Genomic DNA, 15660 nt, shown 5'->3' on the forward strand with positions numbered 1-15660 from the left:
CGTAAACATTGGACTTATAAAATATCATGTCTGCAATTAGACAGAGTTCACCTTTAGAGCCTTCTCTGCTCGCATTCTCCCTCTCCCTCTTCTTCTCCCTCTCCCTCTCCCCTCTGCCCCACACATTTAGTTTACTAATTCGGAGCACCTGAAGAAAATCTGACTTGGATAATTTTCTCATATTCAAAGGCAGAACGGTCATAAATTCTCTAGGTTCATCTAGACAAAGGCCTTACTCTCTCTCATGAAAGGCTCTTATCATGCGCCTTGAGGAAGCTAGGGAAGTTTCTAGTTCTGGAGCTAGGATGGGGAGAGTTGTATTATTACTTCCCCAGACTAGGACCGGGAATATACCCTTCCATAGAAAGCAATGTTAATAGGTGATGGTTAGTTTACCTGAAATACTACTCTTTGGGGTGTGCTACATGGAAAATAGGTTTTTACAGACTAATCCATAGAAACCACTAAAATAGAATAATATTTCTATAGAAAATGACTTTCAAGTTCAATGTTGACAAATAGCTTTTAAGACAAAAAAAAATCTAAGCAAAAAATTAGGCAAGTGTGAAATCCAGGTTCCTCCAAGAGATCTTGCCTAACAAACATAACATTAAAGCAGCAACATGATTAAACTAAGAAAATCCCCTTCTGGGAATATACATGTGAATAGATATAAATATGCTTTTATATTAGGAAGAAGATTCTATTTCAACATACCTGTTGTCTTCCTCCAGACTTATCTTGGATAATAGTCCTGACAACAGCACTAGTAAACACACAAGATCTGAAAAATGAGCTGACGACATTGCAAAGGCCGATGGCTATTAAATCCTGGAAAGACATGGCAAACGTGTTAGGCCCGCTTTTGTTGAAGAAGGCAGACTTGGGTTTGAGCTAAAGACACACCGTCCATTTCCTATGTACGAAGACAGGATTGTTTACTTCACTTCAAACAACACAGAAATATTCCGTTTTAAAAAAAATGTTTATTTTTAAGAGAGACGGTGTGAGAGAGCACGAGCAGGGGAGGGGTAGAGAGAGGGAAGGACACAGAATGTGAAGCAGGCTCCAGGCTCTGAGCTGTCAGAGTGGCACCGAACATGGGGTTCCACCTTGCCAACTTGCGTGATCATGACCTGAGCTGAAGTCAGATGCTTAACCGGCTGTGCCACGCAGGTGCCCCGGAAATACTCTTACAAAGAACAAAAGGATGCCAAATCTGATTTCCGGATTAACTTGAATCTTCATTTTAGCTACCCATCCTAAGAAAAGCACTTTTTTCAAAGTGAGAAATGAAATTTTTGTCTTATTATTCCCTTTCACTGGGACTTCGGATGACAGGAGGAAACATAATACTAATTTTTCTCCCTTCCTTCCATACTATCTTAAAATCAAAGTGGGACAACTCTTTCTTCCACATTTCTCTTTTGAGTTCTAGGAAAAGGGCCAAACTCAGAATAGCTGGGAGATTAAAAAAAAAAAACAAAAAACAAGGACTGTTTCTGGGAGACCAATTTAATTATGCTAGTAGCCTGGCTTTGATATTCCCTAGCATTTCTTATCGCACCTCGGTATGTGGTTGACTCCTAAGAACTTGGAAAGGAGGATGAAATTAAGAGGAGAGGAATTCTGTTAGCTTAACAACATGATGCCATATGTTATCTTCTTGCCTCCCCACACCATAGCTGTTCTGGGCGAATAACACTCATGTTAATTTAAGTGGCTTCAAAGTTAAGTATGCCATGCTTCTCAAAAATCCTTTGGTAATTATAATTCAAATTTTGGTCTCACTGACTCTCTAGTTACAAAAGAATGCAGTCTTGGGGCACCTGGGTGGCTCAGTCTGTTAAGTGGTTAAGCTAAGCGTCAGACTTTGGCTTAGGTCATGATCTCACGGTTCATGGATTCGAGCCCCACATGGGGGCAGGGGGTCAGAGCCTGGAGGCTGTTTCGGATTCTGTGTCTCCCTCTCTCTCTGCCCCTCCCCCATTCATGCTCTGTCTCTCTCAAAAATAAACATTAAAAAAATGCAATCTTCATGTTGACAGGAGGCTCAGATTGGAGAACAAAGACTTAAGGGTCAGAGGAAATAACAGAAATAACAGCCTCTCATCTCACCTGGTTGGAATTAACACGGTAGTTATGGCGACTGGCAACCTTCTTGCCCACAAATACCAGCAGAGAGGAGCTCACTAAAGCTAAGGAGAAGGCTTCTAAAATTAATTCAGGAAGAATGTTGAAATCTGGCATCACAGGAAACAGGAAGCTGGAATAAAATGGTGGAATTATTCCTAGAAAGCAGGAACCATTTATTGGCTCCTTCCCCACTCCAGCCTTATCATGTGGGGCAGGCAGGCCTGACCCTTTTTTGAAAATAACAATAAGAGGGGCGCTGGGCTGGCTCAGTGAGTTCAGTGCCTTCGGCCTCTTAATTTCGGCTCAGATCATGATCTCAGGGTTGTGAGATGGAGCCCTGTGCTGGGCTCCGTGCTGAGCCTGGAGCCCACTTAAGATTCTCCCTCTCTCTCTGCCCCTCCCCTGTTGGCGTGCATGCACTGTCTCTCTCCAAAAAAAAAAAAAAAAAAAAAAAAAGTAATAACAACAAAAGATAGAAGAGTACTGAGGCAGCAGCCTGCCCAAACTGCCGGGAAACCCAGCCAGGTTACAAAAGCCACTGAGAGAACACTTGCTATCTTCCAGTTCGACATTCTTGCCATGTAGCAATAGCAACAAATAGGATAGGCAAACCACAAAGACTGACAGAAAATGGCCCCACCTACACTGTTAGGGACCATACCAGCAGATAAACAATAGGCAGATACCACATCTCAGATGGTTTGGAGCCAAAATCCCAATGAATCCCCTTGTATTCACACTCAAATCTTTTAGGGTATAATTTTATATACATTTTTTACGTCTTTACCTCTTTTATGTAAATTACTTCCAATTCTACCTACACCTTCCCCCCTATAGTTTTCTCCCCCTCATTTCTTTTCAGTGTGGTACATATGCATTGCATGAAATCCACCATCTCACCCATTTTTAAGCGTGCCATTCAGTGGTGTTAAATACACTTGGAACGCGCAACCGTCTCCACCATCCACGCCGTAACTCTTTTCACCTTGTAAAACTGAAACCCTATTAATCCGGTTAACCAATAGCTCTCCATTTCCTCCTCCTCCAGCCCTGGCAACTACCATTCTCCCTTCTGTGTTGATGATTTGGACTACCCTAAGCACCTCATGTAAGTGGAATCATACAGGGTTTGTCTTCTTCTGACTGGTTTAGTCCACTCAGCATAAAGTCCTCAAGGTCAACCATGTTGTAGCATATGTCAGAATTTCCTTCCTTTTCAAGGCTGAATGATATGTATATATATTTTGCTTATCCATTCATCGTTGAATTATGAATTCTTCCACATTTTACCTATTGTGAATAATGCTGCTATGAGCACGGGTGCATGAATATCTATTCAAGACCCTGCTTTCAATTTTGTGGGGTATATATCCAGAAGTAGAATTGCTGGATCATCTGGTAATTCTGTTTAATTTTTTGAGGAACCACCATATTGCTTTCCACAGTGGCCGTACCATTTTATATTTCTACTAACAGTGCACAAAGAAATCTACATCCTCACCAACTTTTGTTATTTTCTGTCTTAGATACACACACACACTGGTATAGGTATATGTATATATGCGCATATATGTGTATGTGTATGTGTGTGCGTATGCACATACACAGTAGCCATCCTAATGGGTATGAGGTCATATCTCACTACAGTTTCAGTTTGCATTTCCCAAATAATTAGTAATATTGTGTCTTATCATGTGCTTATATTTGTGAAGATTTTTGTATCACTGATCATCAATGTTCCTAAGTTTTCTTTTCTTGTAGTGTCTTTGTCTGGCTTCAGTATCAGGGTAATGCTGGCCTCATAGAACGTGTTAGAAAGAGTTTCCTCCTCTTCAATATTTTGGAAAAGTTTGAACAGTTCTTTAATGCTTGGTAGAATTCGCCAATGAAGCCATCAGGGTCAGGGTTTTTCTTTGTCAGGATATTTTTGATAACTGGTTCAATCTCCTTACTAGTTATAGGTCTATTCAGACTTTTTTTTCTTCATGATTTAGTCTTGGTAGATTTTGTGTTTCTAGGAATTTTCCATTTCATCTAGGTTATCAAATTTGTTGGCACATAGTAACAGTACTCTGTTATAGTCATCTTTATTCTGTAGTCATCTTTATTTCTGTAGAATTGGTAGTAATATCCTCATTTTAATTTCTGATTTGATCTCTTCCCTTTTTTTCTTAGAGCATCTAGCTAAAGGTTTGTCAGTTGTGTTGATTTTTTTAATGAACCGACTTGGTTTCATTGATTTCCTCTATTGTCTTTCTATTCTTTATTTCATCTATTTCTGCTCTTATCTTTGTTTCCTTCCTTCTGCTAGCTTTAGGTTTAGTTCATTCTTCCTTGAGTTGTAAAGTTGGGTTATTGATTTGAGATCTTGCTTGTTGGTTTATTTTTAAAATGCAAGCATTTATGGCTACAAATTTCCCTCTTGGCACTGTTTTTTTTTGTGTATTGTATGTTGTGGTATGTTGTGTTTTTGTTTCCATGTATCTCTGTATTTTCTAACTTCTCCTGTGACTTCATTGATCTATTGATTGTTTAAGAGTGTGTTAATTTCCACAAATTTGTGAATTTTTATGTTTTACTTTTGTTATTGATTTCTAACTTCATCTCATTGTGGTCAGAGAAAATACTTTGTACAATATCTATCTTTTATAATCTATTGAGACTTAGGGCCCCTGGCTGGCTCAGTCAATGGAGCATGTGATTCTTGATCCCCAGGTTGTGAGTTCAAGCCCCACATTGGGTATAGAGATTGCTTAATAATAAAATCTTTAAAAAAAAATTTTTAGGGGCACGTGGGTGGCTCAGTCAGTTAATTGTCCAACTTTGGTTCAGGTCATGATCTTGCGGTTCATGGGTTCAAGCCCCGTGTCAGGCTCTATGCTGACAGCCTGGAGCCTGGTTTGGATTCTATGTTCTGCTTTCTCTCTGCCCCTCCCCCATTCATGCTCGCTCTCTCTCTCTCTCTCTCTCTCTCTCTCAAAAATAAAACATTAAAAAAATTTAAAAAAAATTTTTTAAATCTATTGAGACTTAATCTGTGACCTAAGTGTGGTCTATCCTGGAAAGTAGCCCATGTGCACTTGAGAAGAATATGTATGCTGTTGTTCAGTACAGTGTTCTGTGTATGTCTGTTAGATCTGATTGGTCTATTATGTGTTGGTTAGGACCTGTCTCCTTACTTATCTTCTGCCTGGGTGTTCTATCTATTACTGAGAGTGGGGTATTGAAGTCACTAACTGTTATTGTAGAACTGTCTATTTCTTCCTTCAATTCTGTCCTTTTTTGCTTCATGTATTTTGATGGTTTGTCATTAGGTGTGTAAATGTTCATAACTGCTTAATAATTATTGGATTATTTATAGCATACAAATAATTGGTTTGTTTATAACATATAATGTCCTTCTTTGTGTCTTGTAAACTTTTTAAACTTAAAGCCTGTTTTGTCTTATATTTGTATACCCACTTCTTTTCTCTTTTGGTTACCATATCTTTTCTCATTCTTTCACTTTTAATCTATTTGTGTCTGTGGATCTAAAGCACTTCTCTCTCTTTTTTTTTAATGTTTATTTCTTTATTTTGAGAGAGAGAGAGAAAGTGAGAGAGAGAGCAAGGGAGGAGCAGAGAGAGAGGGGAGAGAAAGAATCCCAAGCGGGCTCTGTGCTGTCAGTGGACAGCCTGACCCAGGGCTTGAACCCACCAACTGTAAGATGATGACCTGAGCTGAAATCAAGAGTCAGACGCTTAACTGACTGAGCCACCCAGGTGCCCCTAAAATGAGTCTCTTACAGATACCATATAGTTGGATGATGTGTTTTATCCAATCTTCCAATCTCTCTTTTGACTGGAGAGTTTAATCCATTTACATTTAAAGTAATTACTGATATGAAGAGACTTCTGTTATTTTGCTATTTGTTTTCTATATGTCTTATAGTTTTATATGCCCTTCATTTCCTGCATTACTATCTTCTTTTGTGTTTAGTTGATTTTTTTGTAGTGAAATGTTTAAATTCCTTTCTAATTTCCTTTTGTATATATTCTATAACTATTTTCTTTGTGGTCACCATGGGGGTTACATTTAACATCCTAAAGTTATAACACTCTAGTTTGAATTTACACCAGCTTAGCTTCAATAACGTACAAAAACTCTGCTCCTTTACAGCTCTATTCATACACTTTTCTGTTACTGATGTCACAAAATTATACCTTTATACATTGTATACCTCAAAACATAAAGTAGTGATTTTTTTAAATGCACTGGTCTCTTAAATTATGTAAAAAATAAAATGTTGAATTACAAACCATTGTTAATAATACTAGCTTTTATAATTTTCCAATATTTACCTTTACTGAGACCTTTATTTCTCCATACAGCTTTAAGTTACTGTAAATTATCCTATCATTTTACCCTGCAGAACTCCCTTGAGTATATCTTCTAAGGCAGGTCCAGTGGTAATAAACTTGCTTAGCTTTTATTTATCTGAGAATGATTTAACTTCTTTACTTTTGAAGGAAAATTTTGCTGGATATAGGATCTTGGTTGATGGTTTTTTTTTTTTTTTTCTTTTAGCACTTTGTTGGCCCAATGCATTCTGGCCTCCAGAGTTTCTGACGAGAAGTCTCTCATTACTTTATTGATAAGCCCTTACGTATGAGTCACTTCTCTTTTCCTTTTCAAGATTCTCTTTGTCTTTTGAAGTTTGATTATATATCTAGGTATGGGTCTCTTTGAGTTTCTCTTACTAGGAATTTGTTAGAGTTACACATTTACACTCATGTTTTTAAATCAAGTTTGGGACGTTTTCAGCCATTATTTCTTCAAATGTTGTTCTCATCCCTTTCTTTCTCTCTTCTCCTTCTGAGTCTCCCACTGAGTGTGTGTTGCTCTGCTTGATGGTGTCCCATAAGTCCCTAAAATTCTGTTCATTTTTCTCTAATCTTTTTTCCTTCTGTTCCTCAGACTCAATAATTTCCATTATCTTATCCTCAAGTTCACTTCCTTCTGACTGTTCAAATCTGCTTTTGAATCTCTCTAGTGAATTTTTCCTTTCAGTTATTGTGCTTCTTAGCCCCATAACTTCTTTTTGGTTTCTTTTAAGTTTGCTATTTCTTTTTTGATATTTCCATTTTGTTCATACATTGTTTACTTTCTCTACATTTTCCTTTAGTTCTTTAAGTATCTTTAAGACAATTGCTTTCAAGTCTTTGTCTAGTAGATCTGCCATCAAGTCTTTTTCAGGACAATTTCTATTGTTGTTGTTTTCATTTTAATGAGCCATACTTCCTGTTCCTTTACCTGCCTTGACATTTTAGTTGAACATTGGATATTTGAATCTAATAATGTAGTACCTTTGGAAATCAGATTCTCCCCGTCCCTAGGGTTTGTTGTTTTTTGTTATTGTTGTTGTTGGCTGTTTTTGTGTCAAGGATAAGACTTCAGTTGAAGAAAACGTTAAACTTAAGGTTTTCTCAGGTCTTTTCTGAGCCTGTTCCTTTCTCCAGGCATGTGTGGTTATTTTCTAATTTTCCCTGTAAGTGCAGGTATTTTTTAATGTCCTAATCTTTAATGTATGACTTCCAAAAGGGGAGAAAAAGAAAAAAATGAAGAAGAAAAAATGGGGTGCCAGTCCTTTAAATCCCTTGGAAGTCACTTTTGCCAGAGGGGGAGGGACTTGAAACAATGGGAGTGAGGTGCAACAACAATGACTGCTCACCTTGTTGTCTGCACCTTTGTGACCAGAAGGAGCAAATTGGAACCTTTGTGCATTATTGGCAGGAAAGTATATGATGCAGTGTGGAGAGTAGTTTGGCAACTCCTCAACAAGTTCAACATAGAGTTACCATGTGACTCAGCAAATCTACTCCTAGGTATATCCTCAAAAGGAAAGAAAACAGGTACTCAAAGAAAAACTTGGCACCTGAATGTTCATAGGAGCACTATTCATAATAACCAAAAGCTGGAAATAACTGAAATGTCCATCAACTGATGAACTGATTAACAAAATGTGGTATATCCATATATACCATAAGTATACTGTTCAGCCATAAGTAGGAATGATCCATGGTACAATATGGATGGATCTTGAGAACATTATGCTCAGTGAAGGAGGCCAGAGTCAAAAGGCCACATATTTTATGATTCCAGAATAGGCAAATCCTTAGAGGTAGAAAATAGATTGAGTGGCACCTGGCTGGCTCAGTAGGTAGAACATGTGACTCTTGAATTTGGGGTTGTGAGTTCAAGTCCCACGTGTGGTGTGGAGTTTACTTAAAATAAAAGAAAAAGAAAGCAGATAAAGTAGTAGCCAAGGGCTAAGGAGAGGGACAAATGGGACAGGGTTTCTTTTTGGGGGTGATAAAATATTTTGAAATTAGATGGTGATGATGGTTGTACCACTTTGAGCATATACTAAAATCCACAAAAGTGTACACTTTAAAATGGTGAGTTTTATGGTATATAAATTATATATTAATAATGCTGTTTACTAAAACAAGATAGTAAGAGAACATAAATAACTTTTTACCAATATATTTGACAACTTAGATTAAATGGGCAAATTTGTTCAATCACCAGGGAGCCTGGGTGGCTCAGTCTGTTAAGCATCTGACTCTTGATTTCAGCTCAGGTCATGATCTCATGGTTTGTGAGATCAAACCCCTCACTGGGCTCTGTGCTGACAGCAGGCAGGCTGCTTAGGATTCTCTCTCTCCCTCTCTCTCTGACCCTCCCTTGCTCATACAGGCTCATGCTCTCTCTCTGTCTCAAAATACATAAATAAATAAACATTAAAAAAAATTCTGTGAGTCACAAAAACTAACAGTACTCTCAAGAAGAAATAGATAACCTGAATTATAGACAATGCTTATGTAATTTAATAATAATTGTACTTAATAGACTATTAAAAAATTAAATTTGTAGAAAAAAAAATTAAATTTTTGGTTAAGAACCTGCCCACAATGAAAACTCCAGGCAGGCCTAAATATTTTCACTGATGAATTCTACCAAATATTTTAGAAATAAATAATGCCAATTCTATAGAAACTCTTCCAGAAATTAAAGACAAGAGAATACATCCCAATTCCTTTTATGATGTCTACAATACTCTGATACTAAAGCCAGATGCAGATATTACAAGCAAAGAAACTCTCAGGACAATATTCTTCATATACATGAATGCAAAAATTCTTAACAACATCTTTGTGAATCAATATATAAAATGATAATACATGATTACCAAGTGAGGTTTATCTAAGGATGAAATGTTGGTTTAACATTCAAAAATCAATCATGACATTAACAGACTAAAAAAAGGAAAAGAAATTTTCATGATTTGGGGGCCAGTGTTATTTTCCCATAGATTCATAGAATAATCCTTTAAACTGAGTTTGGAAGCACAAATATGCTTTGGTTTCTATACCTCTAGGTTTATTTTCTAAGTAAAAAAAAAAAATCTTCTAAGTGTTTTAGATGAGATTTACTATTTGAAATGTTTATTCTTTTGATTATTTTTATCATTTCACCAAGACACAGTTTTATGACTCAAAATTGACTTCTAAAGTTTTGTGTAAAATCTAAATTCAGTAAAGTGAGCAATGTAGTACATACGACTTGGAAAAATTATTTTAAAATAAATTTTGTGATGTATTTTTAATCCTTTATCTAATTAAAATTTATTAGTTTATGCATTTTAAATTTCATTTTCCTTAAAGTAGGAAGCATCACTTAAAGTACTCAAAGCACTATCTCCTCCTGCTTTCCTATTTCATACCATTATTATGTACAGGAATCTAAATTCCTATTTTTGAATATCTTTTCCTTCACCATTTAACTATGTCTATGTTAGTTCCCTGTTTATTATATACTTGTAATTTACAAGCACCTGGGTGTTTTCCAGGTAATGAATAAGCTAGTTAGAAATATAACTAAATACTCAAAGGCAGTTAGATATTTAACCTTTGGTTAAATTTCCCCTTTGTGTTCTTTTAAGAAGTTAGTTAAGAATGTGGCTGTTCCCCCTCCCCCCCCCCCCCAAAAAAAAAAAGAATGTGGCTGTCCCAGGAGCACCTGGGTGGCTCAGTTGGTTAAGCATCTGACTCTTGATTTCAGCTCAGGTCATGATCTCACGGTTTGTGAGTTCTAGCCCCTCTGCACTGACAGTGCAGAGCCTGCTTGGGATTCTCTCTCTCCTTCTCTCTGCCCCTCCCCCCCCCAAAATAAATAAATAAACTTAAAAAAATATATATTGTGGCTGTCCCAAAGAAGTATACAGTAAATGAAATCTATTGCCTAAATCTATGTTAGTAAACCTTAAATATTTATGTTTTTTCCTTTTTGATGTTCTCTCACATTTAATTCTTTCTTAGCTTAGGTTAAAAGGGGACACGGACACAGAAAGAACTAACTTAAATTGTTCAATTTTTCTAATCTTTAGCAACTTTGGATAAATATATAATAAAAAGGGAAGTTTATGGGAATGCAAGCTGGTGCAGCTACTCTGGAAAACAGTATGGAGGTTCCTCAGAAAACTAAAAATAGAACTACCTTACGACCCAGCAATTGCACCACTAGGCATTTATCCACGGGATACAGGTGTGCTGTTTCGAAGGGACACATGCACCCCCATGTTTATAGCAGCACTATCAACAATAGGCAAAGTATGGAAAGAGCACAAATGTCCATTGATGGATGAATGGATAAAGAAGATATGGTATATATACACAATGGAGTATTACTCAGCAATCAAAAAGAATGCAATCTTGCCATTTGCAACTATGTGGATGGAACTGGAGGGTATTATGTTAAGTGACATTAGTCAGAGAAAGACACAAACCATATTAATTCACTCATATGAAGACTTTAAGAGACAAAACAGATAACATAGGGGAAGGGAAACAAAAATAATATAACACGGGGAGGGGGACAAAACAGAAGAGACTCATAAATATGGAGAACAAACTGAGGGTTGCTGGAGGGGTTGTGGGAGGGGGATGGGCTAAATGGGTAAGGGGCACTAAGGAATCTACTCCTGAAATCATTGTTGCACTAGATGCTAACTAATTTGGATGTAAATTTTAAAAAATAAAAAATAAAATTAAAAAAATAAAGTGTATAAATGGTTATACATTACAATTTGAAAAAAAAGAAAAAGGGAAGTTCAAAGCATTACGTTTTGAAATGCTCACTTGTCTATCTATACTCTGAATCTTAGGATAAAACATAAGCAAAAGTTGACTGTGTGGTTTTTAAGTCATCAATAACAGAAGCATACTGAGTGTGTATGATAGAGTGATTATAATCATAAATTTTGGAATTAAAGAGAAATGGGTTCAAAAGTAGCTCTGCCCTTGACCGACTGTTTGATCACGGACAAGTAATTTAAATTTGGTAAGCCTTAGTTTCCTCAGCCATAAAAAGGAGTACTACTGTGAGGTGCAAATGAAATAAAATAATTATGCAAAACATCGGTCTTATTGTTGTTATTGTTATTTTTTTCTGTCTTATTTACCATTGCACTTCCTGGTGCCTCGGTGGTCTGCTCACATTTTTTTTTTTTAATTGAACAGAATTTCAAGTGACTTAGTCATCATCAGATTTCACGGAGAACTAACTGGTAGGACATGAGACTAATCCCATCTGCTTTCATCAAAGTAGCCTACGTTGTGTTATCCTGGAGTCTGCCAGGATCGCGGACTCTGCAGTATTCCTTACTGAACAGCCTCAGGAAATGAACACTGCTCTTCCAGAGCCTGCCTGTGGGTGGAGAAACTGCAGTGCATTGCCTTCCTTAGCCAAAGTGATTCATCCGATCAAGGTTACGAGGTGTTGTTCCCTGTTGGTCTAGTGGTTAGGATCCAGCGCTCTCATCTGATCAGGGTTACGGAAATTAAACTTTCTTAACAGAAGCAAGAGTGACCCATAGTCACCGGTAAGAATCATAATGTAAATTAATCGCAAGTCCTTAAGAACTGCATATGCCCGACTACTCGAAGATAGCTTCCTACGCCGAGTGAGAAAATGTTTAAGGACCCCGATTCAGTCTAAGTGGGTGAAGACAGAAAGGAACACTCATCTCCTGAGCACTGAGCTCCAGGAGAGAGGCCAGGAAAAGAGGCATCTCTTGTTCCATCCTTGAGGGTTAGTTAGATAGGTACAGAGGTTGAGAAGGCTCATGATGTACTGCGGAAAAAACTGCGTGAATCTCTCTGGTTTCCAGCACATCCAACAGTTTCCTTGTGTAAGGAGACTGGCTCAACTATGAGAGTTAAGAGGCTGAGCAGAGACAAAACACAGGGTTGTCCTAGCCCATCCTCCTTCATGAGCTTCTGTATTCTAAAATGAATTTGAGCCCATTACCCAAATTTGACTGCTAGTGGAGACCATCAATCAGGCTGTCTGGTCAGAGGCTAAGCGAAGGTTAACACAGAGGGAAAAGTAATCCTGAAAAGTGGAGTTACTGACCTATAAGGAATCATATCGATGAGCGTCCTGCTGGTTTCTGTGGCCATGCTTATCTTGTTTGCAAATGCAGTGAAGCCAAGAATCTGTAGGGGTTAAAATAAAATGCATATGATCATCTAGGTATTATATTTTGCTTCTAGGAGTAGAGCTTATAGCCTCTGGCAAGACAGGGAATGAGATATGTGGCACTCCCTACACAGAAGGTTGGAGAGAGAGGTGGGGCCAGGTCCGTGGAGCAGGCATGGCAGAAATCCTCTCTGGCTCTTGGTTCCCGAACCTCTTGTTAGCACTGTAGCCAGAATGAAAAGCAAATTCAGCCTTGGTCTCTGACATAACAATGGGAACAAATGGATGTCCTCACCAACCTTAAACATCTGGACCCAGTATAAACATGTTTTCAGGTAATAGCTATACAAAGGCCTCAGGTGTAAAAGTCTTTAGATCTAGGTACTCTGTGTCAATATAAAGAATCCATTGGGGGATTGTTGAGGTATACTCAGAATCATTACTGACTAACCCACTAACCCTTAATAATAAGTAATGGAGTAGCGTTTGACAGCACAAAGAAAAAATCTTCAGCAAAGCAATTACTTGCCTTTTTTTTTTTAAAATCACCCTTTCATTTCCTCCTAAAATGGCAAGTCTCCCTTCCATTTCAACAAGCAGGAAAATAGACAACCCAGCAGCTGTGACACCTTACAGAGACCTCACACCAAAGCAAATCAAGCCAGTGACGGCAGAACTCAATGCCCAGGTCTTAGAATAATAAATATGGAGCTGCTGTACCCCATTTTCCCTACCAACACATAAATCTGCTCTGCGAGTTCAACCAGACAGCAAGCAGGATCGCAATTGGTTTGCCTGTGATGCTGTGATCTGATGAAAACACCGGGGGAACCCTACAGATCGGAATGGAAAGAAGAATCTGGATCATAGCTTGAGTCAGAGAAGAGTTTTGTTCTTTACCTAGTTAAGGGACAGGAAGTGTACACACTGGCCAAGGAACTCTTTTATTTCCAATGTAAGGTAGTATTGGCTTATAAAGGAACACAGAGAAAATATGAAAAATTAAAAAGCAGAAACAAATCACCCAAAGACAGCTATTTTGATGCTTTCTTGGTGTTTGCCGTACAACTTACATAAACACATCCACAAATACACACACATATACATATATGTAAATTATGAACCTAAAATATGCATCATCTCTTATAGCTATAGGATTCTTGAATTATTTATCAGTGTCTTCTACCTGGGTCCCAGATATTGCCTTGAAACTTTCCCTTACTGTTTGACGCTACTGTGTTAAGAACAGACTGGTGGGTGTTTTTCTTCCAGCACATCCAGACAGTAGTGTCTTGGTGGGTGCCGTAAGAAGCTTTTTATACCCTCAGGCAGAACAGCTCTCACCCTCCCTCTCCCATTTTCTTCACTGCCAGGGGAAACATGGAGGTCTTTCCCCAGTTCGAAATGATATCCCCTTGCTCCTTGGCAGAAAGTGTTCCCAATCACTTGACTTGACATAAGTATATGTAATGCACTGCAGGCTTTGATAACCTTTGAGTATAAAGTAGGTCACAAAAAAGTTTAATGTCTCAACTGCAACAATTCTAAGTCTCCACTGACTTTTACTGCTGGACCTCAGTTTCCTCCCCCACCTGACTCCACGGTGCCTCCTAATTATTTACAGCGTTTCCCAAAGGAATGTCTTAACTGTGGCTCACAAACTAATCTGTCAGCCATAGTCCACCACAGCACCCTCTATACTCATTGCCTTTCGTCATAACTTAACATTCATTGCCTTTGAGGTTGCTTGAAGGAATGTCACTATGATTCCTGCTGTTGCTGTCTCTCAAGAGAGGGTTGATTTGGGGCACCTGGGTGGCTCGGTCAGTTGAGCATCTGATTCTTGATTTTAGCTCAGGTCATGATCCCAGGGTGGTGGGATCAAGCCCTGCGTTGGGCTCCACGCTGAGCGTGGAGCCTGTTTAAAATTCTGAATCTCTCTCTCTCTCTCTCTCTCTCTCTCTCTCTCTCTCTCTCCCTCTGACCCCCTCCGCAATCACACTCTCTCTAAGATAAAAAAAAAAAGAGAGAGAGGGATTTGATTTGTGACAACATGGATGAACCTGGAGGGTATTATGCTAAATGAAATAAGCCAGACAGAGAAAGACAAATACTGTATGGTATCCCTTATACGTGCAATCTAAAAACAAAAACAGGGCCCTTGGGTGGCTCAGTTGGTTAAGCGTCTGACTTTGGCTCAGGTCATGATCTCACAGTTCGTGAGTTCGAGCCCTGTATCGAGCTTGCTGCCTGTCAGTGCAGAGCCAGCTTTGGATCCTCTGTCCCCCTCGCTCTCTGTCCCTCCCCCACTTGGGCTTTCTCAGGAATAAATACACATTTAGAAAATAAATAAGTAAAAACAAAAACAAAACAGCCACACTCATAGAAACAGAAAGGAGAGAAGTGGTTGCCAGGAGCTATGGGTGGGGGAAATGGGGAAAGTTTGATAAAAGTGTAGAAACATTCAGGTTTAAGATGAATAAGGTCTGAGGATCTAGTGGAAAGTATGGTGACATTGCTAACATTGCACTGTATAATTGTGCTAATTGTGCACAGTGCTAACATTGCACTGTATAATTGAAATTTGCTAAGAGTAGGGGGGCACCTGAGTGGCTCAGTCAGTTAAATGTTCAGGTCACGATCTCGAGAGGTTCGGGGGTGCGAGCCCCACATCAAAGTGTGGAGCCTGCTTGGGATTCTCTCTCTCTCTCTCTCTGCCTCTCCCTCACTCGCACACACTCTCTGGCGCTCTCTCTCTCTCTCAAAATAAATAAACTTTAAAAAAACAAATTGGCTAAGAGTTGAACGTAAATGTTCTCTCAGCACAGATGCACACACAGGCAAGATAAATACGTGAGGTGACGGAAGTGTCCATTAACCAGATGGGTGAATCCTTTCACAATATATATGCACGTGCGATCACCACGATGTACACTTTAAATCTCTTACCACTTTAGATGTCAATTATACCTCAATAAAGCTGAAATTAAAGAGAGAGAGACA

The 15660-nt window shown here is 38.5% G+C and overlaps 1 protein-coding gene across 3 annotated transcripts in view; it reads right to left on the reverse strand.

Annotated features, from left to right (window-relative positions):
* The window catches only part of SLC26A8 (solute carrier family 26 member 8), an 84430-nt gene that overhangs the window by 24705 nt on the left and 44065 nt on the right, over positions 1–15660 (reverse strand). For all 3 annotated transcript variants that reach the window (XM_060615316.3, XM_060615318.3, XM_060615317.3), the window contains 3 exons: positions 12592–12674; positions 2119–2266; positions 718–831 (listed from right to left, as the gene is read on the reverse strand). In XM_060615316.3, the coding sequence (XP_060471299.1) occupies positions 718–831; positions 2119–2266; positions 12592–12674 (345 nt within the window). The remainder of the gene's footprint in view (positions 1–717; positions 832–2118; positions 2267–12591; positions 12675–15660) is intronic.

The sequence above is a fragment of the Panthera onca genome, chromosome B2, assembly GCF_046562875.1.
Source record: "Panthera onca isolate mPanOnc1 chromosome B2, mPanOnc1 haplotype 2, whole genome shotgun sequence".
Taxonomy (NCBI): Eukaryota; Metazoa; Chordata; class Mammalia; order Carnivora; family Felidae; genus Panthera; species Panthera onca.